This window comes from Pinus tabuliformis, chromosome 7 (assembly GCF_031772625.1).
Source record: "Pinus tabuliformis cultivar Carrire ecotype Pingquan chromosome 7, CPIR1, whole genome shotgun sequence".
Classification (NCBI taxonomy): Eukaryota; Viridiplantae; Streptophyta; class Pinopsida; order Pinales; family Pinaceae; genus Pinus; species Pinus tabuliformis.
This window is the reverse complement of record NC_142293.1, coordinates 1,869,935,554-1,869,963,040: the sequence shown is the minus strand read 5'-3', so window position 1 is coordinate 1,869,963,040 and position 27,487 is coordinate 1,869,935,554. Positions and strand designations below refer to the sequence as shown.

General features: G+C 38.9%; 1 protein-coding gene across 1 annotated transcript in view; it reads left to right on the top strand.

Moving 5' to 3' along the window:
- Nucleotides 1-17,014, top strand: part of LOC149255938 (guard cell S-type anion channel SLAC1-like) — a 55,036-nt gene extending 38,022 nt beyond the window's left edge. Inside the window, exon 6 of the mRNA XM_089455157.1 lies at nt 16,814-17,014. Within this exon, the coding sequence (XP_089311283.1) occupies nt 16,814-17,014 (201 nt within the window). The remainder of the gene's footprint in view (nt 1-16,813) is intronic.
- The last annotated feature ends 10,473 nt before the right edge of the window (nt 17,015-27,487 follow it).

Here is a 27,487-nt window from a genome sequence, read left to right as displayed (position 1 = left end):
GGGGTAGGCATCCCATAAGCCACCATGGTCATGTTACATATTTGAAACATAGAAGTTGACTTTTAGGGTGCTTAAAATCCTTTAATCATCCCATGGAAAAGAATACCCGAGCATAACAGAGACCTGATTTAGAGGCGTTTCAACTTAGGTCTAGTGTGTGTGGTACTATTTAGGGCTACTCGACCCATCAAGTGCTCGATACTGGTAATTGAATACCAAGAATATATAGACTCGAATACTCACATGGGACGAAGGTACTTTGGTGGCCAAAATTAGGGAATCCATCCTTATAAGTGGAGGTGCGGGAAATACTAAAGCCTCATTCGTTACCTTGGTTGATTCTTAGACTGCTGGAAAGCATTGCTAGTTCTTTTGGGACATTTCCCCAGTACCCAATAGAAGATATATCCACAAGGCCCAGTTACTTTGAGAGTTGCTAGGATGAATAGGTATTTATAGGATCTTTTATCATATGAAAAAACAAGCAAAAACTATTTTTTTCATTGATCACATAGTCTAAGTTAAAGGGAATGTAATCATTTTAGTTTCACTTTATTTTATGTATGTGATTTACTTGATTTGATATTTATCTACTTCCCTCAATCACAAAAAGTAACATACACTCTACTCGACACCATAGGGGGCCCCATGGCTCTACATCAATCTAGACATTTTCAAAACCTCCCCCCATCGTCAGGAGGTGTGCTAGGTCTCTCACCATTTAGGCGTAAAAGACACCACATAACCACCGTTATAAGATATTCCTTTATTGGTTCAACTTTTATTGGGACTCCTCCTCGTCAAAGCATCCCAGTCACTACCCCTAAGGGACCCCTCATGAAACCCCTCAGGGGATCCCACAAAACTCCCCTCCCAAGAGTCCACTCGATTCTCACTAAGGTAACCATTCTTATCAGGGAACCCGTTTAAATACAACTATTCAAAATCATTTTGCGATGAAGGACCACTTACAAATCCTATTTTTAGCTTCTTTAAATCTCCTCGATTTAAGAAATTTAACTAATGACCCTATTGCACATGACCAAAATTGGCCACCCATGCCCACCAAGCTCCCTTTGGATGTTCCAAAATTCGAAGGCAAACAAGGAGAATAACTAGGAAATCATGTCATGACCTTTCACCTTTGGTGATCATCCAATAGTATCACAAGTGATACTATTCGATTGCGGCCGTTTCAATGCACCCTCATAGGGCCTGAAGAAAAATGGTACATAGGCCAACCTTTTGGGTCACATGGGAACTTTAGTTCCCTAGCCACAACATTCCTTACATTATTCCAGCTCCTAGTCCATCAGGACTTGGGCCTGGAAATCCTTACCCATTTCAAACAAACACCTGCTACACACATATCAGATCACATCCATGAATGGTAGAAACATTATAGCTTGTGCAAAGCACATTTGGAAGAAAAACTCCTCCTCGACCTGTTTTTGAGATCCCTCACATCATAAATCCCAAAAAATGTGGCCAATTAATTCCCATAAAATGAGGAAAAGGCCATTGGAAAAGCTCAATAATTAGAGATCATAAACATAGTCTGGATACCTCTATCATGTTCTTCCATATGCCCCCGCCTGTAAACTTATAAACAAGAGACACCAAGTGCATCCAATGTTGCGGATGGATTGATTCGGAACATAGCCCAAAACAAACCCAAAAACACCTTCCAATACCCTAGATACACTTTTAGTGACCAACCATTCAGTGCTACGCATGCAACACCACCACCACACCACACAGGATATTACACTGGTCAACCTATGCCTATGTAGAATCCTGCTATATAGGTCAACCAATACCAACCCATGTAGGGTGGCCAATACCCTCCCACACAGGGTGGCCCATATCCTCCCCCACAGGGAAATAAATACCCCTCTAGGAATGTGGAAGCAATTCCCCCTTCCCAAAACTCATATGCCAGTCAGGGACAAGGGAATCAATATTTCCCTTTCCCTACACCCCAATAAAAAAACCCACTAGCACAAGCTAATCCAAGGGTTAATCTAGTGCAACCCTCTCTCGCTTAACAACAACAATCATTTAAACAACTTAACACACCTAACCCACCTAACAATGCTAAGAAAAAATAAAAGAGCAAGCCAAAGGGAGAGCATGGCCAAGGGGGAAACAATCAAAAACAACCTCCACATGCACCAGCTGGGGGAAACCCCAATAGGAAACAAAACTAGGGATATACCAATAAAAACTCACCAAGGAAAAATAAGAACTCCAGTCTATATACTAATCACGCTTGTGCCATTTGCGGGGAATACGTTCATTACATCCATCATTGCCCACAACTCGCTAAGTTGAAGAGGATGAAAGAAAGTGGGGGGAAAGGGGGGGAAAAACCAACAACCTGTAGTAATGCAACATCCCTTCCCCCATCAAGGAGTGGTAAATACCTAGTAGGAACCCTCCCAACAACACTATCAAAATACTCCTGGAGGAAATTCCCAAAGTACCTCAAGTCACAACATTTTCATGGCAGGAGAAGAAGTTCTCTTGCAAACGCACAACTGGGAGTACAAAACTCCACCAGAAACCAACCCTTCCACCTTGACTACCACAACTCCTACGACGCCTTTAACAATCCCTTGATACACCATGGAACACATCTAAAAGATGGTTAAAGGTACTTTACGATGAGCTGAATAAAACTAAAATGTTTCTCATAGCTATAACTTTTAGGTGTGGAGCATGATTATTTAGAGGTATTTGTTTCAGCCGGATGTATACCCCAGGAAGATTGTACACCCCTCCACACGGGGGGTGCGGGGGCCAGCAGTCCCTCGGCGGGGGTTTCGGGGGTAGCACCCCCGAAGCTAAAAACAGATGTAAAATTTCCTTGTAAAAGTATAGTAATTTCTAGTCAATCTGGGCCGTTCATTAGGTGGATGATCTGACTGTAGAATTTATGTTTAGTTTAGGGTTTTTTTTTCCCTAGAAGGCAACCCCTCTCTTTGTATGAGGGCATTGCATTGAGGCTGTGATATAGATGTGTATTCTCATAGCGAGAAACAGAGAGGTGAGGCTGTGAGAGAAAACAAAGGATATTACAGCGGATCTACTGTAGGTTGTGTCTCTTCATTTTGCTCGATAATAAAAAGGAAGGACTGGCTGTTCGGGGTGGACGTAGCCCAAACTGGGTGAATGACGTCTATTTGTGTCTCTCTGGTTTTATGTGTTTGTGTTTTTCCACACATTATATGTCTTGCATTTCTCTGTCATATATAATATTTTTCTAACAATTAGTATTAGAGTCGAAGGTCTATTTGGCTGATAAACTCGCAGGAAAGAAGGGTTCCTCGTTCAAGTGGGAGAAATGGCGGAAGATGGTAAGTTTAGGGTCGAGAAATTTAATGGCCAAAACTTCCCGCTGTGGAAGATGCAGATGGAAGATTATCTGTATTAGAAAGATCTGTACCTACCATTGAGCGGAAAAGCAAAGAAGCTGATGGCTATGACAGATGCAGAATGGAACATTCTCGATAGAAAGGCACTCGGAACAGTACGGTTGTGCCTCGCAGCGTCGGTCGCCTTCAACATTTCGAAGGAAACAACGACAGAGGGTTTGATTCAGGCGTTGGCGAAACTATATGAAAAACCCTCGGCCTCAAACAAGGTATTTCTTATGAAACGGTTATTTAATATGAAGATGTCAGAAGGTGGATCTGTTGCAGATCATTTAAATGATTTTAGTACAATTACAAGTCAGTTAAGTTTTGTAGGGGTAAACTTTGAGGATGAAGTTAGAGCCCTGTTATTCTTGTGCTTATTGCCAGAAAGTTGGAATGGTTTAGTAATGTCCATTAGTAACTCTGTTTCTGGATCTAGTACTTTAAAGTTTGATGATGTTGTCGGTGCTATCCTTAGTGAGGAAATGCAATGGAAAAGCTCCGGTGAGACATCGGGTAATGATTTTAGTGTAGAGTCTAGGGGAAGAAGAATGGAAAGAGGAAAGAGCTCAGGATATCACAGTAAATCAAGGAAAGGTAGATCCAAGTCCAGATTGGGGATAGTGTGCTAGAAATGTAGAAAGAAAGGACACCTAAAGAAAGACTGTAGATCTCGGAAGGGAAAAGAAGGAGATGCACAACAAGAAAACAATCATGAAGAAAATGTGACAGGTGAGGTGTTACAAGATGCTTTGATTCTTTCTTTCGAAAATATTACTGATTTCTGGGTGGTAGATTCAGGGGCCTCATTCCATGCCACACCTGATAAGAAATATTTTCATGACTATGTTCAAGGAGATTTTGGACAAGTCCGTTTGGGTGATGATAAACCCTGTAAAATTATTGGAATGGGTAAGGTTCTTGTAAAACAGCAGAATGGAAACCAATGGCTACTAAAGGAGGTAAGGCATGTTCCAGATCTGAAGAAAAATTTGATTTCAACAGGGCAGTTAGGCAGTGAAGGTTGTGTGACAACTTTCACAGATAAAGCTTGGAAGGTCACCAAAGGAGCCCTGGTAATAGCAAAAGGTGAAAAGGTTGGTACATTGTATTTATGCAATGGTATTTCTAACTCTGTTAATGCTTTAACTTACACAGGAGTAGATGCAGCATTATGGCATCATAGGCTTGGACACATGAGTGAGAAGGGGATGAAGATTCTTCACTCAAGGAATTTGTTGCGAGGTTTGACGAATGTTGATTTGGACTTCTGTGAGAATTGCATTTATGGAAAACAGAAGAGAGTCAGATTTCTCAGAGTTGGGAAAGAAAAGAAGAGTGAAAAATTAGAGCTTGTGCATACAGATGTATGGGGACCTTCTCAGGTATCATCTCTTGGTGGCTCTCATTATTATGTTACTTTTATTGATGATGCAACTAGAAATACTTGGATTTATTGTATTCAGAATAAATCTGATGTATTTGATACTTTCAAGAAATGGAAAGCTTTGGTTGAGATTGAGACAGTAAAGAAATTGAAGTGTCCCAGATCAGACAATGAAGGTGAATATTGCAGCAAAGAGTTTGATAGGTACTGTTCAGAGCAAGGAATTCACAGAGAGAAGACAGTTGCAAGAACACCACAAGAAAATGGTGTGTCAGAAAGGATGAACAGAAGAATCATGGAGCGTGCAAGGTGCATGAGATTGCATGCAGGATTGCCTTTACAATTTTGTGCAGATGCTGTAGATACTGTTGTTTATCTAATAAAAAGAGGGCCTTCAAGTTCTTTGGATGGTGGTATTCCAGAGGAAGCATGGACAGGTAAAAAGGTAAACTACTCATTTTTAAAGCCTTTTGGTTGTGAGGCCTTTGTCCATATTAATAAAGAAAATAGAACAAAGCTTGAGGCAAAATCAAAGAAATGTACCTTTATTGGATATGGTGTTAATGATTTTGGTTATCGCTTATATGATTATGAAAATCACAAAATCATTAGGAGCAGAGATGTAATATTCAATGAAAAAGTCTTGTATAAGAATCAGTTGCAGGAAAAGAAACATGAAAAGGAAAACAAGGAATACACAGTTCTTGATGAGATCACTGAAAAAGTAAAGGTGTTTGAAAATAATAATAATCAACAACCACAACAATAGCAATGACCACAACAGAAACAAGCACCCCAAACACCTGAAAGTGGTGTTAGAAGATCTACTAGGATAAGTATACCCCCTGAACGATACTCTCCTTCATTATATTATTTATTATTTACTGATTCTGGTGAACTCGAATGTTATGAAGAAGCAATGCAGGTTGAAAGCATGAAGAAGTGGGAGCTAGCCATGGAAGAAGAGATGGACTCCTTAATGCATAACCAGACTTGGGACTTAGTCAGGTTGCCTGCAAGTAAAACTACAACGCAGAATAAATGGGTTTACAGGCTGAAGGAAGAAGATGGAGGAAAACAGAGGTACAAAGCTAGACTTGTGGTGAAGGGGTTTGCACAGAAGAAAGGTATTGATTTTGATGAAATATTTTCTCCTGTTGTTAAAATGACTTCAATCAAAACTATTTTAAGTCTAGTAGCAGTTGAATATTTGCATCTTGAACAGTTAGATGTAAATACAACCTTTCTCCATGGGGATTTGGAGGAAGAGATATATATGCAGCAACCACAAGGATATGAGGTAAAAGGGAAGGAGAAAATAGTGTGCAGGTTGAAGAAGAGCTTGTATGGCTTAAAACAGGCTCCAAGGCAGTGGTATCTAAAATTTGACAAGTTAATGTGTGAACAAGGTTATACTAGATGTCACTTTGATCATTGTGTTTATCTGAAAAAGAAAAATGATGGCAGCTATATTATATTGTTATTGTATGTAGATGACATGCTTGTTGTAGGGTCTAACATGCAGGAAATAAATGTGCTCAAAAGAAAATTGGCAAATTCATTTGCAATGAAGGATTTGGGAGTTGCAAAACAAATCCTTGGTATGAGAATAACTAGAGACAGGAAAAATCACAAATTAACATTGTCTCAGAATGAGTACATACAAAAGGTGTTGAAAAGATTTAATATGCACAATGCAAAACCAGTTAGTACACCTTTTGCTAGCCATTTCAAACTTAGTAAGGAGATGTGCCCAAAGACCCATGAAGACAGGGATAATATGTCTATAGTTCCATATGCATCAACAGTTGGAAGCTTAATGTATGCAATAGTTTGCACAAGGCCTGATATTGCACATACAGTGGGAGTTGTAAGCAGGTACATGAAAAATCCAAAAAAAGAACATTGGATGGTTGTGAAATAGATTCTCAGATATTTGAGAGGTACCACAAATCAAGCATTAGGCTTTGGTGGTTCAAACATTTCTCTACAGGGATATGTTGATGCAGATATGGCAGGTGAAAGAGATAACAGGAGGAGCACTACACGATATATATTTAATATAGGTGGAACAACTGTCAGTTGGGTTTCAAAAATCCAAAGTGTTGTTGCACTTTCAACAACAAAAGCAGAGTATGTTGCTGCTACAGAGGCTAGTAAAGAAATGATTTGGTTACAAAGATTTATGGATGAATTGGGTAAGAAGCATGATATGGGCACGTTATACAGTGATATACAAAGTGCCATTCATCTTGCAAAGAACTCAACATTTCATTCCAGGACTAAACACATACAGCTCAAGTACCATTTCATACGATCAGTGTTGGAAGATGGAGAGTTGAAGCTAGAAAAGATACACACTAGCCAGAATCTTGCAGATATGCTAACAAAAGTTGTAACCAGGGAGAAACTGAGAATATGCTCAGTTTCAATTGGTCTTCAAGGATGACGATGAAGATGAGAAACAAATAGGTCCAAAGAGTAGTCATTGTCCAGCAAATGAAGCAGCTGTGGAGTTGCTACAATCATTCTCCAACTGGGAGATTGTTGGGTGTGGAGCATGATTATTTAAAGGTCTTTGTTTCAGCCGGATGTATACCCTAGGAAGATTGTACATCCCTCCATGCGGGGGGGTGCGGGGGGGGGGGGGGGGAGACTTGTCCCCCCCGTGGGGGTTCGGGGGCCAGAGGTCCCCTGACGGGGGTTTTGGGGGCAGCACCCCCGAAGCTAAAAACAGATGTAAAATTACCTTGTAAAAGTATAGTAATTTGGCCGTTCATTAGGCGGATGATCTGATGGTAGAATTTATGTTTATTTTAGGGTTTTTTTTTGCCCTAGAAGGCAACCCCTCTCTTTGTATGAGGGCATTGTATTGAGGCTGTGAGATAGATGTGTATTCTCAGAGCGAGAAACAGAGAGGTGAGACTGTGAGAGAAAACAAAGGATATTACAATGGATCTGCTGTAGGTTGTGTCTCTTCATTTTGCTGGATAATAGAAAGGAAGGACTAGCTGTTCGAGGTGGACGTAGCCCAAACTGGGTGAACCACGTATATCTGTGTCTCTCTGGTTTTATGTGTTTGTGTTTTTCTGCATATTATATGTCTTGCATTTCTCTGTCATATATAATATTTTTCTAACAACTGGTATCAGAGCTGAAGGTCTATTTGGATGATAAACTCGTAGGAAAGAAGGGTTCCTCGTTCGAGTGGGAGAAATGGTGGAAGATGGTAAGTTTAGGGTCGAGAAATTTAACGGCCAAAACTTCCCGCTGTGGAAGATGCAGATGGAATATTATCTGTATCAGAAAGATATGTACCTACCATTGAGCGGAAAAGCAAAGAAGCCGACGGCTATGACAGATGCAGAATGGAACATTCTTGATAGAAAGGCACTCGGAATAGTACGTTTGTGCCTCGCAGCGTCTGTCGCCTTCAACATTTCGAAGTAAACAACAACATAGGGTTTGATTCAGGCATTGGCGAAACTATATGAAAAACCCTCGGCCTCAAACAAGGTATTTCTTATGAAATGGTTATTTAATATGAAGATGTCGGAAGGTGTATCTGTTGCCGACCATTTAAATGATTTTAATACAGTTACAAGTCAGTTAAGTTCTGTAGGGCTAAACTTTGATGACGAAGTTAGAGCCCTGTTATTCTTGTGCTCATTGCCAGAAAGTTGGAATGGTTTAGTAATGGCCATTAGTAACTCTGTTTCTGGATCTAGTACTTTAAAGTTTGATGATGTTGTCGGTGCTATCCGTAGCAAGGAAATGCAACAAAAAAGTTCCGGTGAGACATCGGGTAATGATTTTAGTGTAGAGTCTAGGGGAAGAAGAATGGAAAGAGGAAAGAGCTCAGGATATCACAGTAAATCAAGGAAAGGTAGATCCAAGTCCAGATTGGGGATAGTGTGCTGGAAATGCGGAAAGAAAGGACACCTAAAGAAAGACTATAGATCTTGGAAGGGAAAAGAAGGAGATGCACAACAAGAAAACAATCATGAAGCAAATGTGACAGATGAGGTGTTACAAGATGCTTTGATTCTTTCTTTCGAAAATATTACTGATTCTTGGGTGGTAGATTCAGGGGCCTCATTCCATGCCACTGATAAGAAATATTTTCATGGCTATGTTTAAGGAGATTTTGGACAAGTCCTTTTGGGTGATGATAAATGCTGTAAAATTATTGGAATGGGTAAGGTTCTTGTAAAACAACAAAATGGAAACCAATGGCTACTAATGGAGGTAAGGCATGTTCCAGATCTGAAGAAAAATCTGATTTCAACAGGGCAGTTAGGCAGTGAAGGTTGTGTGACAACTTTCACAGATAAAGCTTGGAAGGTCACCAAAGGAGCCCTGGTAATAGAAAAAGGTGAAAAGGTTGGTACATTGTATTTATGCAATGGTATTTCTAACTATGTTAATGCTTTAACTTCCAAAGGAGCAGATGCAACATTATGGCATCATAGGCTCAGACACATGAGTGAGAAGGGGATGAAGATTCTTCACTCAAGGAATTTGTTGCTAGGTTTGAAGAATGTTGATTTGGACTTCTGTGAGAATTGCATTTATGGAAAATAGAAGAGAGTTAGATTTCTCAGAGTTGGGAAAGAAAAGAAGAGCGAAAAATTAGAGCTTGTGCATACAGATGTATGGGGACCTGCTCAGGTATCATCTCTTGGTGGCTCTCATTATTATGTTACTTTTATTGATGATGCAACTAGAAAAACTTGGATTTATTGTATTCAGAATAAATCTGATGTATTTGATACTTTCAAGAAATGGAAAGCTTTGGTTGAGATTGAGACAGGAAAGAAGTGTCTCAGATCAGACAATGGAGGTGAATATTGCAGCAAGAGTTTAATAGGTACTGTTCAGAGCATGGAATTCGCAGAGAGAAGACAGTTCCAAGAACACCACAAGAAAATGGTGTGTCAGAAAGGATGACTAGAACAATCATGGAGCGTGCAAGGTGCATGAGATTGCATGCAGGATTGCCTTTACAATTTTGGGCAGATGATGTAGATACTGCTATTTATCTAATAAATAGAGGGCCTTCAAGTTCCTTGGATGGTGGCATTCCAGAGGAAGCATGGATAGGTAAAAAGGTAAACTACTCATTTTTAAAGCCTTTTGGTTGTGAGGCCTTTTTCCATATTAATAAAGAAAATAGAACAAAGCTTGAGGCAAAATCAAAGAAATGTATCTTTGTTGGATATGGTGTTAATGATTTTGGTTATTTCTTATATGATTATGAAAATCACAAAATCATTAGGAGCAGAGATGTAATATTCAATGAAAAGGTCTTGTATAAGAATCCGTTGCAGGAAAAGAAACATGAAAAGGAAAAGAAGGAATACACAGTTCTTGATGAGATCGTTCAAAAAGTAAAGGTGCCTGGAAATAATAATAATCAACAACCACAACAATAACAACCACCACAACAGTAACAGGCACCCCAAACACCTGAAAGCGGTGTTAGAAGATCTACCAAGATAAGTATACCCCCTGAACGACACTCCTTCATTATATTATTTATTATTGGCTGATTCTGGTGAACCCGAATGTTATGAAGAAGCAATGCAGGTTGAAAGCAGGAAGAAGTGGGAGCTAGCCATGGAAGAAGAGATGGACTCCTTAATGCATAACCAGACTTGGGACTTAGTTAGGTTGCCTGCAGGTGAAACTACAATGCAGAATAAATGGGTTTACAAGCTGAAGGAAGAAGATGGAGGAAAATAGAGGTGCAAAGCTAGACTTGTGGTGAAGGGGTTTGCACAGAAGAAAGGTATTGATTTTGATGAAATATTTTCTCCTATTGTTAAAATGACTTCAATCAGAACTATTTTAAGTCTAGTAGCAGTTGAAGATTTTCATCTTGAGCAGTTAGATGTAAGGACAACCTTTCTCCATGGGGATTTGGAGGAAGAGATATATATGCAACAACCACAAGGATATGAGGTAAAAGGGAAGGAAAAACTAGTGTGCAGGTTGAAGAAGAGCTTGTATGGCTTAAAACAGGCTCCAAGACAGTGGTATCTAAAATTTGACAAGTTTATGTCTGAACAAGGTTATACTAGATGTCACTCTGATCATTGTGTTTATCTGAAAAAGAAAAATGATGGCAGCTATATTATATTATTATTGTATGTAGATGACATGCTTGTTGTAGGGTCTAACATGCAGGAAATAAATGTGCTCAAAAGAAAATTGGCAAATTCATTTGCAAAGAAGGTTTTGGGAGTTGCAAAACAAATCCTTGGTATGAGAATAACTAGAGACAAGAAAAATCACAAATTAACATTGTCTCAGAATGAGTACATACAAAAGGTGTTGAAAAGATTTAATATGCACAATGCAAAACCAGTTAGTACAGTTTTTGCTAGCTATTTCAAACTTAGTAAGGAGATGTGCCCAAAGACCCATGAAGACAGGGATTATATGTCTAAAGTTCCATATGCATCAACAGTTGGAAGCTTAATGTATGCAATGGTTTGCACAAGGCCTGATATTGCACATACAGTCGGAGTTGTTATTGTATGTAGATGACATGCTTGTTGCAGGGTCTAACATGCAGGAAATAAATGTTCTCAAAAGAAAATTGGCAAATTCATTTGTAATGAAGGATTTGGGAGTTGCAAAACAGATCCTTGGTATGAGAATAACTAGAGACATGAAAAATCACAAATTAACATTGTCTCAGAATGAGTACATACAAAAGGTGTTGAAAAGATTTAATATGCACAATGCAAAACCAGTTAGTACACCTTTTGCTAGCTATTTCAAACTTAGTAAGGAGATGTGCCCAAAGACGCATGAAGACAGGGATTATATGTCTAAAGTTCCATATGCATCAGCAGTTGGAAGCTTAATGTATGCAATGGTTTGCACAAGGCCTGATATTGCACATACAGTGGGAGTTGTAAGCAGGTACATGAACAATCCAGGAAAAGAACATTGGATGGCAGTGAAATGGATTCTCAGATATTTGAGAGGTACTGCAAATCAAGCATTATGCTTGGTGGTTCAAACATTTCTCTATAGGGATATGTTGATGCAAATATGGCAGGTGACAGAGATAACAGGAGGAGCACTATAGGATATGTATTTACTGTAGGTGGAATAACTGTCAGTTGGGTTTCAAAAATTCAAAGTGTTGTTTCACTTTCAACAACAGAAGCAGAGTATGTTGCTACTACAGAGGCTAGTAAAGAAATGATTTGGTTACAAAGGTTTATGGATGAATTGGGTAAGAAGCATGGTATGGGCACATTATACAGTGATAGCCAAAGTGCCATTCATCTTGCAAAGAAGTCAGCATTTCATTCCAGGACTAAACACATACAGCTCAAGTACCATTTCATACGATCAGTGTTGGAAGATGGAGAGTTGAAGCTGGAAAAGATACACACTAGACATAATCCTGCATATATGCTAACAAAAGTTGTAACCTGGGAGAAACTAAGAATATGCTTAGTTTCAAATTGTCTTCAAGGATGACGATGAAGATGAGAAACAACCAGGTACAAAGAGGAGTCATTGTCCAGCAAATGAAGTAGCGGTGGAGTTGCTACAATCATTCTCCAAGTGGGAGATTGTTGAGTGCGGAGCATGATTATTTAGAGGTCTTTGTTTCAGTCGGATGTATACCCCAGGAAGATTGTGCACCCCTCCACGCGGGGGGGGGGGTGCGGGGGGGACTTGTCCCCCTGGTGGGGTTCCGAGGGCCAGCGGTCCCCCGGCGGGGGTTTCGGGGGCAGCGCCCCCGAAGCTAAAAACAGATGTAAAATTGCCTTGTAAAAGTATAGTAATTTCTAGTCAATCTGGGCCGTTCATTAGGCGGATGATCTGACGGTAGAATTTATGTTTAGTTTAGGGTTTTTTTTTGCCCTAGAAGGAAAACCCTCTCGTTGTATGAGGGCATTGTATTGAGGCTGTGATATAGATGTGTATTGTCAGAGCAAGAAACAGAGATGTGACACTGTGAGAGAAAACATGGGATATTACTACAAATCTGCTGTAGGATGTGTCTCTTCATTTTGCTGGATAATAGAAAGGAAGGACTGGATGTTCGGGGTGGACATAGCCCAAACTGGGTGAACCACGTATATTTGTGTCTCTCTAGTTTACGTGTTTGTGTTTTTCCGAATATTATATGTCTTGCATTTCTCTGTCATATATAATATTTTTCTAACAATAACATAGTCGATGACTTAGCTAAAACTCCTTTAGCTATGTCAGCATTGGAAATTTCGTAATCATGCCAAACCTAATGGAAAGGCTTACTTTCCACGTTAGGAGCGATCAATCCTATTAATTCTTTTTAAATGGTATTTGACTTAGATAAATCCACCCCACATCTTCCATCAATTGTCACTTTTCAAATTTCGGTCTCAGTCCAGAATATCACCATCCACTGCTGCATAGTTGATGAGGGAGCATCCACATGTATCATGTCCAAAACAATTTGGAAAAAAATTAGATCTCCTGAACTCAAACCATCTGACATCACGCTTAGAGCATACGAAGAACACCCTTTTATTCCCGTAGGCCTATACCAAGGCTTTCCAGTACAACTTTCCAATAAAACTATGCTCATAGACATCTAAGTGTTGGACACACAGTTTGATTATAATATCCTTCTTGGTCAAAGTTATATGTATGAAATGTTAGTAGTAGCATCTTCGTGTTCAGGGTAATGATGTTCCCCATGATGGGAAAATTATTACAATTGACCAAATCACATACTATGAGAAGAAGACATTAAATGCCCCTAATGGTGTGTTACCTTTTATCAATATTCTCTTGAGTTGATCACAACTTACACTGAATTCGACACTGGATGATTTAAATCATCAACGCTCCTTGTGACATACCCAGGAGACCCACCTATGATAGAGGATACTCCTTTGGCCACAGGAGCCTCAGTGTGCATGATGATTTCGTCAAACACACATCAAGATCAAGAACCAGTTCCAGATACCAACAACAATGTAGTTTATGATCCTTCATTCTTACCATATGCTATCACCCAAACACCCTTCTATTCCCTCCACCTAGTTTTGTCTCACAATAAGTCATTGAAACACTCACATTTCCCAATATGACTCTGCCAATACCGATTTGGTTTTTTCCCCTTAGGCCATTTTGACAAACTCAGGTATCACATTCACAAGCATAATTCCTATATCCCCTCCTCAGAATAACACCCCACAACAAGCAATGCCTACATCGACACTAGTTGGTGCCAAAAAGGGATAAGAAAAATGACAAGAAGGTGGAAGCTTCAAATGCTTCCTCCTCTAGGGTTGTTGGGATGGGGTCCCCTGGGTCAGCTTGGGGTTAGTTAACCCAAATTTTTTTTGCAGTTTTGTGAAAGATGTAAAGTCTCCGCGATATATGGAAGCGGAGCACGTAGATGAACAAGAGTCAAAGGGGCTCAACCCCTTGTTTTAAGAAAAGTTTTGAGTTAGTTTTGAGATTCACCCATGGTATGCGGACCATGGCATTGTATGGAAAAGTTTATAAATAGTCGAGTATTAGCGAGTCTTAGGAAAAAAGTTTGATAGATAATTGGGTTCATTAAAGAGTTTTGGGCAGGAGCTAAGGTAGGAAGGATTTGCTTCTTGTGCTTAGGTAGAGAAGGGAAGGATCCATAGCTGAGTGTGCAGAGGCCTAGGTAGAGTCCAAAACTAAGTGCGCAGACCCCTGCATCTATGTGTGCAGGGTAGTTTGAGTATGTAATCAGTGAATTGAAGATCAATAAAGACAATTTTCCAAAGAATTACTGAATATTTCCATTTATACCTGATTATGTTATATGCTACTGATGAATGACATGTTTTATAAAATAATGATTGAATGCTAAGCGAATTTATTTAATCTGTCTTAATAATGTATGAAATGAATTCTTAGCCACTTTTGCGAGGTTTCAGATCATTTCTCTTATGTTTTTTGAAGAATAAGGTAGATCTACACGAACTCCAATCTAGGGTTACTTTTTGCTGCGTGAAGTAGGTAAATTGACTGTTAAAGGTCCACAAGGACTGATCGTAGACCTTTGCGAAGGTTTAAAGGCCACTTTGATTGATTTTCAGTGACATGCCCTAGAAGTTTAGCGATCTGCGCGGAGGCAGATCCAAGGCGCTGGAAGACATCACACTAGTCTCTAGATGTAGAAACTTGGTTCTTGCATCCCCCTATACTGCTTCGAGTGAGACTGCAGCTTGCGCTACGTAGGGTATTTCCGAAAGGGCCAGTAGTGTGGGGTTTTGTTGGTTGGTACAACTAAATTTGAACCTGGGTCAGGACCCCCTAAGACAACAAATGGTTCTGTTGCACGGATCGAGATCTGCTTAAAAGAGATGTATGATGTCGAATCATTCGCACCCGGCCAAGAAAGAAATTGAAAAGTGGTTGGATTGGAAGGTTCAAGAGTTCGCGGCGCAAGAAAACAGGAATCTGCACCTGTCAAAGGAATATTGGTTGAATATATATCTGTATACATAGATACACGAAATCTTCTTCTACACCTTCCCAATTGAACTGTACAAGTGGTTAGCTAAATTGACAGACAATCAAGGAAGGTGGAAGCTCGATAGTCCCATAGTGTGGACTCCAGAATTAGTGCGATGACTAGAAGCCTCTAAAAACAAGATCGCGTGGGCTGTTGATCATTGGCTCGATCGAATTTTGGGAGGATTTGTTACAGAATTTGCAGTTGATACCTCAGTCAACTATAGCGAAGATTCTTCAAAGGACCGCGAGGTAAGTATTTAAGATCATTGAATACTTGGATTAAAATTCTATTATGTGAAAAACGGGTAATGCCATTACCTTGATGTTTGGAGCTACACGAAGTGGAAGATTCTTTAGAAATCGCGTAGGATCAGGACCAGAGTATAGCCCATTGGTTGGACCTCCCTCAAGCAACGACGAAGGAGTGATGCAGACTATGCTGCGAAGTGCTGTTTAGATAATAACTCAGGGTATTCCTAGGACACACCATCCATCCACTCCACCTCCACCTCCACCTCCACCACATACACCTTCACCCACACCTCCACCTCCATTGCCACCATTCAACATGGCGAATGCAATGAAGATGTCGATCTTCAAGGGCATAGGAAGTGAAGATCTAGAGCAGTTTTGGTTTGTTGTGAACACTGTATGGACACTGCGGTAAATCAACGATGACAATATAAAGAAGGCTCAACTGGTTACCGCCTTGTAGGATCGCGTGCTAACCTGGTACATTAAGTATTGTACTGACAATCCTCATGCATCGCTAGCAGAAACTCAGACGACTTTGAACAAAGAGTTTAGTAAACCCAAATCTGACTCACAATCGGTGATTGAATTTAAAGAGATCATGATGAAGGTTGAGGAGACACCTTGGGATTTTGATCAGAGGTTGAAGTGCCAGATCAAACAGGCTAACATGCAGATCTCAGATAGCTAGCATCACGACTAGTTTATAGCATCGCTTTTGCCCCATTTGAGAATTTCTCTATCACAACAGAAGATAGATACACAGGCAGAAGCCTTGGAGATCGCGATGAGGTTGCATGCATCACTTATTCAGGACATGAACCTAGGGGTGCAGTAGATCCACTCACAATTAGCAAGCATACACCTAGAATTACAGAGTTTGAAGAAAGACAAGGAGACTAAGCCTGACATGCGCACAAAAGTTTGGTGTTTGAAGTGCAAGGGCCACAGGCATGATAAGGATCATTATCCCATGTTCGTGAATTATAGGGGGAGCCAATTCCCCTGAAGCCAAAAGCCCCAGCAGGGCCAAGTATGGGGGCTATGCTATGGTGTGCCATTTGTCAAGTTACTAGGCAACATGCGACAGATAACTACCACTTGCTTCAGAAGTTTGTTCAAACACCTCAACAGTTGTTCTGTAATTTTTGCAAATCTATGGGCCACGATGAGCGCCACTGTCGAAGCTATGAGTTGATGATGGAAAGAAACCCTACTTACCATATGCAAGCAGAGACTCGACCTCCAGATCAAGGTGCCGGAGGAGCGTGCGGAGGTTTTTACCATCGGGGATGGGGCCAAGGAGGAGGACCTGACAGAGGTCGCAATCAGATTATCTGCTACATCTACGGACAGCCGGGGCACTTTGCGTGAGATTGCCAGAATCCTACGCACCTGTCATATAAGTATTGCAGACAGTTCGACCATACCATAGAAGAATGTCTGGTGTTAGTAGCTAAGATGCAAGAGACGAAGACACAACCTCAGTAACTCGCGTAGAATTTACAAATGACGAGGGCGAAGCCCTACGAGGAAGATCAAAGCGTTAATATTGCACTGAGAAGTGGAATGCCGACTAGCATTGATAAAGGTAAACAACCTGAAGAAGATGGATGGGTCCGCAAAGCTTTAGAGAAATAAGCCGACTTTGATCTGAATCACACTAAGGAAACATTTATGAAAGCCAACAAGAGCTTCAATGAGGTCTCTAGCTTAGGAAGTTAGGTCAAGATGTAAGAAATCAGTGCACCAACAGAGGTTGATCCTTCTGTACTCACTACGTTTTTTAGATACCTGCATGAAGCTGCTGCGCGATAGAAAGGCCGTGGAAGGACTATAGGAATTAATAAATAAATGCACCAGTAAAGAAAATGCCCTTGATGAACACCGTGCAGTCAGAAAGATTGGTAAGCATAAGGCACAAACAGGGCGAGAGATGCGGCTAACAGCGCAGATAGGTGATTGTGAAATGGATCAGGTCATTTTGGATCTTTGGTCCGATGCAAATATTCTACTGAAACAGACATGGGAAAGGATGGGGAGACATATGTTGTAGTGGTCTCCGATTTAGCTCAGGATGGAGAATCAACAGAAAATCATCCCCATGGGACGGTTATATGGAGTAATAGTTGATATTGAAGGTGTGAGTGCAGTAGTAGACTTTGAAGTTATAGAAATTGTCGATGACAGTAATCCTTACCCCGCGCTCCTAGGAATCGACTGGGCTATTGATATGAATGTCATCATTAATTTGAAGAAAAGGACAATGTCATTTGAAATAAAATCGCTTCGGGTTATAGTGCCACTGGATCCTGCAGAAGGAGCACACTATACTAAACCAGTCCGCGACTATGAAGAAAGTGACGACGAGCTGGATCAAATTTACAAGATAACAACGCGAGATATTTCCAAATTTCCTAATCTAGATAAAGATGTCTTATTGTATTTTTATATCAATTGTAAATTTCTAAAATATCTACTCAAATATTATATTGTAGTATGTTCAAATACCTATATAGTCATTACTTATATAATTATTTCACTTTAGCTTTTCTACTCTGAAATATATGTAATCATCTTATGCAATCTCAATCCCTAACTTCTTGGTAGATTCGTTGAATATTTTTAAAATATTAAATGAATCCGTGAAGAATAGGGATTGAAATTGCATATGATGATTATGATATGCAATCTCAATCTCTAATTTTTTCACAAAGTCACTGAATATTTTTATAAACTTCAATGAGTATGTGAAGAAATTAGGGATTGAGATTGCATATGATGATTATGTATATGATTTTGATACTTTTTGTGATATCCCCAGTAATTGTAAATATTTAATTACTACAGTTAAACAAATTGGATATTACTATTTAAGCTTATATATTTATTATTTTGATAAATTATGCATGAGGCAAATGTTTTGATGACAAACATGTAACTCTCACATGTCAGGTAGTTAGGGTAGGCGATTACTTTTCCCTAACTACTTCCTTGAAGATGTATTCTCAAGGAAGAGATCAAGAGGGTATGCATATCTAAGACAAAAGAAAAGAAAAGAAAGACACAAAGGCTTCCGTATTGTGATGTCAGACGAGGTTTATAAGCTAAGACTGGTTAAGACCAGATAGCTGTGATAAAAGGACTATTAGTCTGACTGCATACGGGGCTTATAAAAGGACTGTTAGTGTTACTGCATGTGAGAAACAACTCGGGGGGAGACTCAGGCTTGGAAGCGGGTCTCAAGGTTGGGAGGTAAATTCGACAACATATAGTTGATTTAATCCAAATAGTCGACAATTATTAATTACCGAAGTCAGATAAGTATTTATCACTTCCTAAAGGTTAATTGTTCTGTTGAAACATAAATATGTATGTTGTTGATTAAATGTATTCTTGAAACAAAAATATGTATGTTGTTGATTAATTGTATTCTTGGAACAGAAATGTGTATACTATTGAAAAAGGGTTAACTGAACCAGTTTAGTAAAGGCCAAATGCTCACTAGAAGAAATTCATAATCTGAAGGTTACAAAGAATAACTCTGTATGTTCTGTTAATTAGGAAAAAAAAGTTCTTAGGAGAAATTCTTCTTCTAGGGTTACAAAGCAGGAAAACCCTTAAGAAAGTAGAAAAATTAAAAAAAAAGAATAGGAATTGTTCCGGAACTGTCTAGGAACTCTTCAACCCAAGGAATTACAGTTCTGGAAAAGTATTGTGTAATAATACTAACAAACAACTATTACAGAACAAACAAAATAGGGGAAATCAAGCATTGGAAGATACACTAAATTCGAAGGCCAACCATGTCCTTTAAAATATTTGAAATAGAAAGGACTCTAAGAATGCAATGAGAACAAATCTGTCACATATGCAAAAAAATTGCTAACTAAAATTTAGGGAAAGTCGAACCTAGAAATTCTAAACCCCAACAAGAAAGATATTGCTGCAAAGTAATATTACCAAGCAAGTTTAGTCCATGTAAGGATGCAGATCAAATTCCCATATCTCCTTGCAGAGAATAAAACTAAAATGATAGTAGCATACATCAAACCAACTGAATAGGAAAAGTCGGATTACGCCTTCCAAGAAAAAAACAAGAGGAAGGAAACTATAAATCTGGGCATTATATCTCTGTAATGAATATGTATATATAAATTTCGAACTGTGAAAAAGAAGAAAAAAAATAACCGACCTTCTTCCTTATGTGAAAATCCAGATAGGTATTAAGCATTCCTGACATAAAATGTTTAAGGTAGAGTTCTTAAAATAGGAAGGAAATTTCCATATAAAACATTTACAACTCATAAACAATATCAGATAAGTTTGGAACTGTTTATATCAGAAAAAATACAAACACAAGTTTAATTGTGCACCCAGAACTTGAGATGACATGCATGGAGGCTCCGTGACCTGAACCTAAGAGGATTTACCTCAAGGATCTCTTACATAGTAAAAAAAAGAAGTAAGCCCTATCATAAATAAACTTAGATCCATTTAAAAGCAATATAGCGAGATGGCACGAAGACCCAATATCCAAGATATTTTAGCACATGGTTTCCACATTACCTGGAGGCTGGAAGAGGAACAGGACTGCGACCCTAGGATTGGATTCCAGGAGGAAGCCTCGCTCTTGAACAACCATATTCGAGCAGTAAGAAACCTCCGGCGAAACCTAGCAAACCACAAGAACAATTTAGCAATACAATAGCAAAACAAAAACTATAGATTTATGATATTCAAAGCTAAACCATGAAACCCTGTACTTGGCTAGGGTTGCGGCCAAAAGGCTACTCCTTCGAAGAGAAAACTATCAAAACCTCCTCTGCGAGCCTAGCAGATAAACACATAATCATGGCAGAGGCAAAACAATGTATTGGAACAAATTTCAGTATTGCAAAGAAATGAGGTTGAACCTGTGTGAAATCTGGAGCTGTGGGTCAGAGCTAGGAGACTCTGCCAGAAGAAAAGCAAACGTCAAAAAACACTCCACAAGCAACTGACAAAAGAGATAAGGATTCACCCATCATCATTGGATGATCTCTCGATTCAGAGGACCGTCGATGAAGAGATATTCCCGAGGAGGAGTCAATAGCTGTAAAGCAAACAGAAGAACCTAGAACCCTACTCCTGCCAACTCACGGGTAGCCAGGTCCGTTGTATTAGGAATTAACTTAATAACCTTGTACTTAGATAGAGGATTATTGCATTAATGTACAATGAAGACTATCAAATAATTCCTTAAGTGAATATCAATGTATCTTAATTTATGTACTCAGTGTAAAAGCCATCAATGCATATATGACAAGTGTATTGATTGTATTAAATATGATGCATATATATTTACATAAGTGTAAATATACTATATTCATTGTAATTTTTAATTTTATTTTTACAATATTAATGTTTAGAGATGTGACAAGTGGTATCAGAGCGCTCAGGTTGCAAAATTGAGACCTCTGGAATGAATGAATAACAATATTTTTGATGTGTGCAGAGAGGAAGAAAAGCCACTAGCATGAGAAGGGTTGGACTTACACCACACAGACCTGTGACAAAAATAGGACCAACATCCTTTCTGGAAGGCAATCCCGAGGTATGGGTACAATTGGGAGAGGAATCACGCAATACCAACGCCACCATCTTTGAAACTGTACAAGAGTTAAAGGATGAAATGGCTAGGTTGCGGGTAGACAACGAAAGGTTGATGCAAGAACATGAGAAAATCATGAAAAGTTTGTCTGACAGACAGAATCAACGACAACCAATTCCCAGTCCCGAGCATGGAAACATGACTGGAGAGTAGGAATTCAGAAATGAAAATTCGAAAACAGAAGGGGGCAAAGAGAATCGAGAGGAAGAATTTGATAATGTATCAGATCACAAAAAGAAAAAATGATAGAAAATTGAATTGCAAGGAGAGTTTCGAAAAATTAAACCTCCCCTCTTTGATGGTGAACAGGAGGAAGCTGCTGAAGCTTAGCTTATCAACATGAATAAGTATTTTCAGTTGTATGAATATGATCACAATCTGAAAGCTCGCTTAGCCATCTATCAGTTGCAAGGAAAAGCCACCTTGTGGTGGGAAGAGGTGAAGACGGTACGTGGAGTTAATGAGCAGAACATAACTTGGGAGAAGTTTCAAAAGTATTTTAAGGAAAAATACTTAACTGAAAGATTCTACGATGAGAAGGAAAAAGAGTTTCATGACCTTCGATTGGGTCAATTGTCTATAGATGAATTTATAACGAAATTCACATCCTTGTTGCGATATGTCCCCTACATACGAGAAGAGAAAGAAAAGGTGCAAATATTTATCAACAATTTGCCACTATTTATGAAAGAACGTCTTGAATTTGACAACCCAAAGACCATGGATGAAGTTATACAAAAGGCTCGTATATGCTATCAGAAAAATCGACCAAAGGGTGATGGAGGAAAAAGGTGGTCTGATAAGAAAGGAATTAAGTTTGCTTCTGGCAGCAAGGGAAATAAAATTGCTATTAACAAAGGACCCCATAAAGGTCAACCCATCAGAAATATGAACAAAAATCAACCCAGATTCAAATTTCCAAGTGAGTCCAAAACAAATGAACAATCTGGAAAAATAGAAGTAGAAATAGCAGCTAGACCACCAGTACAATGTTGGGGATGTGGAGGACCACATTATGTTAAAAACTGTTCATACCACAAGGGAACAGATCAAGTGGCGCAGATTCAAGAAGCATCAACTGTGGGAGAAGTAGCAAGGAGTATTCCTAAAATCAATGCTGCTCTTGAAGATCATCAGGCAGAGTACCAACCAACAATGGTGGAATTCGAAGGTAAGGTCTTCGACCAAACTATATCTATTTTGATTGATCCGGGAGCTACTTTGAGTTATATAAGCCCAAAAGTGGTTGAGAAATGTCATTTACAATCTGTTAAATTTAAAAACCCTTGGCTAGTACAACTTGCCATAAGAGAAAAGAGAAGGGTGCTGGCTAAAGTCAACAATTTCCCTCTGAAACTAGCAGGTCAGCCTATTATGGTAGATCTGAATGTCCTACCATTAGGATCATATGATGTTCTAATAGGTATGGACTGGTTAGAGAAGCGTTGGTCCCTCATTAATTATAAAGACAAAACTATTAATTACATGGATGAAGAGGGTATGAGACAAGAAATACAAGGTATACGAAGACCACTGAAAATAAGACCTGTAACAACCTCTCAGTTAGCAAAATGTATATGAAAAGGATGTCATATTTATGCTATACAGGTGGGGTATATTAACTCAACAGAAAAATATGGTACTTTAGAAAATATACCTGTGGTACAGGAATTTCCAGATGTGTTTCCCAAAGAGATTCTGGGACTGCCTCCAAGGAGGAATATAGACTTCACTATTGAGTTGATCCCTGGGGTTGCCTTGGTATCCCGAGCCCCTTATCATATGAGTGTACCTGAACTAACTGAATTGAAAATGTAGTTACAAGAACTGCTTGATAAAAATTATATACGCCCTAGTGTCTCACCTTGGGGAGCTCCTGTACTTTTCGTCAAAAATAAAGATGGAACCTTACAGATGTGTATGGATTACCGATAGCTAAACAAGATGACAGTTAAGAATAGATACCCTTTGCCTCGTATTGATGAACTGTTTGACCAGGTAAAGGGAGCGACCGTATTTTCGAAAATTGATCTTCGCTCAAGGTACCATCAAATTAGGATAAAGGAGGAAGATATAGCCAAAACAACTTTTAGAACTCGCTATGGGCATTACGAGTTCATTGTGATACCCTTTGGGCTAACTAACGCTCCTGAAAATTTTATGTGCTTAATGAAGAATTGTCTTATAAACCTTGAGGGAGCATCAACTTTACACCAAGTACAACAAATGTGATTTCTTTAAGGAACAAATTCAATATTTGGGACACATCATTACCAAGGATGGGATTGCGGTGGACCCAGAGAAAATAAAAACCATAATGGAATGGCCAGTACCAAAGAATGTAGTGGATATAAGATCATTCATGGGCCTGGCTGGGTACTATAGGAGATTTGTTGAAGGATTCTCCAGGGTGGCATACCCCATTACCTCATTGCAAAAGAAAGGAAAAACTTTCATTTGGACTATGGACTGTCAAAAAAGTTTTGACCAGCTAAAACACTTACTTACTACCGCACCTATTCTAAGTATTGCAGACCCAAATAAGGAATACATTGTTTGTACAGATGCCAGCAAGGAAGGAGTTGGCAGTGTGTTAATGCAAGAGGGTAGAGTTATCGCTTATGAGTCTCAGAAACTTAAAGAGCATGAACAAAAATATTCGGCTTACGATTTGGAGCTGACAGCGGTAATCCACACACTAAAAATGTGGCGACATTACTTATTGGGTAAGAAGTTTTTATTAATGACAAATCATCATAGTTTAACTAACTATTTCAAACAACCTACTATGAATGTTAGACAAGCCTGTTGGGTCGATTTCCTGAGTGAATTTGACTTTGACATCAAACACTTAAAAGGAAAAGAAAACCGAGTTGCAGATGCCTTAAGTCGGAAAGTGAACTGCATTTATGAAGTCTCATTTAGTGAGGTGCATACCACTTTTAAAGAGCAGATTAAAGAAGCGACAATGTAAGATCCTGAATATAAAACTTTATGGCAACAAGCTAAAAATTCAGACAACAACAAACAACAACTAGGATATGAAGTAAATCAAGAAGGGATGTTGATTTACAGGGGGAGAATGTATGTTCCAAATCAGAAAAATATTAAACAAATAATTTTAGACGAATACCATAAAATCCCTTGTGCAGGCCATCCCGGATATCAGAAATTAATCACCACACTCAGAAAGGATTACTTCTGGCTTGGTATGAAGAAAGAAGTGGCTGAATACTTGGCTCGCTATTTAGAGTGTCAACAAGTGAAAGCAAAACACCAACACCCAGCCGGATTACTCCACCCATTGCCTATTCCGGAATGGAAATGGGAAACTATTTCCATTGATTTTATTACGGGGCTACCTAAGTCTAAAAAGTAGAATGATTCAATAATGGTGGTAGTAGACAAGCTGAGCAAGTCTACTCACTTTGTACCAATACAATCTACTTTTAAGGCCGTTCAAATTGCTAATATATTCATGCAGAATATCTTTAGACTACACAATACCAAGGGTTATAATTTCTGACCGTGACGTAAAATTTACATCAACTTTTTGGAAAGCCTTGTTTGGAGGTTTAGGCACACAACTGCACTTTAGTACTACCTATCATCCTCAGACGGATGAGCAGACCAAGCAAGTGAATCAAATAGTGGAAGATATGTTGCGGACTTACGTAATGCAACAACCCTCTAAATGGGAGGATTATATACACTTGGTGGAATTTTCCTACAACAACAGTTACCATACCTCCTTGAAAATGAGTCCCTTTGAAGTGTTATACGGGCGTAGGTGCAGGACACCCTCGAGTTGGGGTGGACCAGAGGATAAACTAATGCTAGGTCCTGACATGTTAAAAGAGATGGAAGACATGGTTAAAAAGGTGTGCTCCAATTTAAAAACTGCACAAGATCGGTAGAAAAATTTTGCTGACTAGAAGAGAAGTTTTTGGGAGTTTCAAGTTGGAGATCATGTTTACGTTCGTGTACAAGCCAAGAAGAGTACCCTTCATTGGAGTGGGTGTGCTAAATTAGCACCTTGATTTTTCGGTCCCTTCCAAATCCTGGCTCGAATCGGACCGGTGTCCTACCAGCTTGCTTTCCCCAGCCACATACGTGTACACAATGTTTTCCATGTTTCTGTGTTAAAAATATATATATACGATCCCAAACATATAATCAATTGGCAAGATATACATGTAATTAGATCTTAAATAAAGGACATAGTGTATTATGAATATTGGCAAGGCAAAATGCCAAGGGAAAAGAACTCACTATTTTTTTTTTTTGTATGTCAAACTGGAAGGCGAGTTCTCGGTCGAACCCCTGGTTATACTCGATAAGAGAGAAGTAATGCTGCGAAGATGAGTTATCACCCAAGTTAAAGTGCAATGGCAACACTTTGGGCTAGAGGAGGCCACCTGGGAGGGTAAACAAGTTATGAGGGAGACTTGTTTAGATCTTTTTCCAGTAGAGAAATATCGGGATGATGTTTAATCTTAGGGGGGGAATATGTGATGTCCCCAGTAATTGTAAATATTTAATTACTGCAGTTAAACAAACTGGATATTACTATTTAAGTTTATATATTTATTATTTTGATTAATTGTGCATGAGGCAAATGTTTTGATGACAAACATGTAACTCTCACATGTTAGGTAGTTAGGGTAGGCAGTTACCTATCCCTAACTACTTCCTTGAAGATTTATTCTCAAGGAAGAGATCAAGAGGGTATGCATACCTGAGACAAAAGAAAAGAAAAGAATGACACAAAGGCTTCCGTGCTGAGATGTCAGACGAGGTTTATAAGCTAAGTCTGGTTAAGACCAGATAGCTGTGATAAAAAGACTGTTAGTCTTACTGCATGTGAGCAACAACTTAGGGGGAGACTCAGGCTTGGAAGCAGGTCTCAAGGTTGGGAGGTAAATTCGGCATCATATAGTTGATTTGATCCAAATAGTCGACAATGATTAATTACCGAAGTCAGATAAGTATTTATCACTTCCTAAAGGTTAATTGTTCTATTGAAACAAAAATATGTATGCTACAGTTGATTAAATGTATTCTTGAAACATAAACATGTATGATGCTGATTAATTGTATTGTTGGAACATAAATGTGTATACTGTTGAAAAAGGGTTAACTGAACCAGTTTAGTAAAGGCCAAATGCTCACTAGAAGAAATTCATAATCTGAAGGTTATAAAGAATAACTCTGTATGTTCTGTTAATTAGGAAAACAGAGTTCTTAGGAGAAATTCTTCTTCTAGGGTTACAAAGCAGGAAAACCCTTAAGAAGGAAGAAAAAAAAAAAAAAGAATAGGAATTGTTCCGGAACGGTCGAGGAACTCTTCAACCCGAGGAATTATAGTTCTGGAAAAATATTGTGTAATAATACTAACAGACAACTATTATAGAATGAACAAAATAGGGGAAATCAAGCATTGGAAGATACACTGAATTCGGAGGCCAACCATGTCCTTTAAAATATTTGAAATAGAAAGGAATCGAAGAATGAAATAAGAACGAATCTGTCACATATGCAAAACAATTGCTAACTAAAATTTAGGGAAAGCCGAACCCAGAAATTCTAAACCCCAACAAGCAAGATATTGCTGCAAAGTAATATTACCAAGCAAGTTTAGTCCATGTAAGGATGCGGGTCGAATTCCCATATCTCCTTGTAGAGAATAAAACTAAAATGACAGTAACATACATCAAACCAACTAAATAGGAAAAGTCAGATTACGCCTTCCAAGAAGAAAACAAGAGGAAGGAACCTGTAAATCTGGGCATTATATCTCTGTAATGAATATGTATATATATAAATCTGGAATTGTGCAAAGCAGAAAAAAAGAACCGATCTTCTTCCTTATGTGAAAATCCATATAGATATTAAACATTCCTGACATAAAATCTTTAAGACAGAGTTCTTAAAATAGGAAGGAAATTTCCATATAAAACATTTACAACTCATAAACGATATCATATCAGTTTGGAACTGTTTATATCGGAAAAATTACAAACACATGTTTAATCGCACACCTAGAACCTGAAATGACAGGCATGGAGGCTCCATGACCTGAACCTAAGAGGATTTAGCCTCAAGGATCTCTTACACAGTCAAAAAAGAAGTACGCCCTATCAAAAATAAACTTAGACCCATTTAAGAGCAATATAGCGAGATGGTTCGAAGACCCATTATCCAAGAGATTTCAGAACACAGTTTCCACATTACCCGGAGGCTAGAAGAGGAATA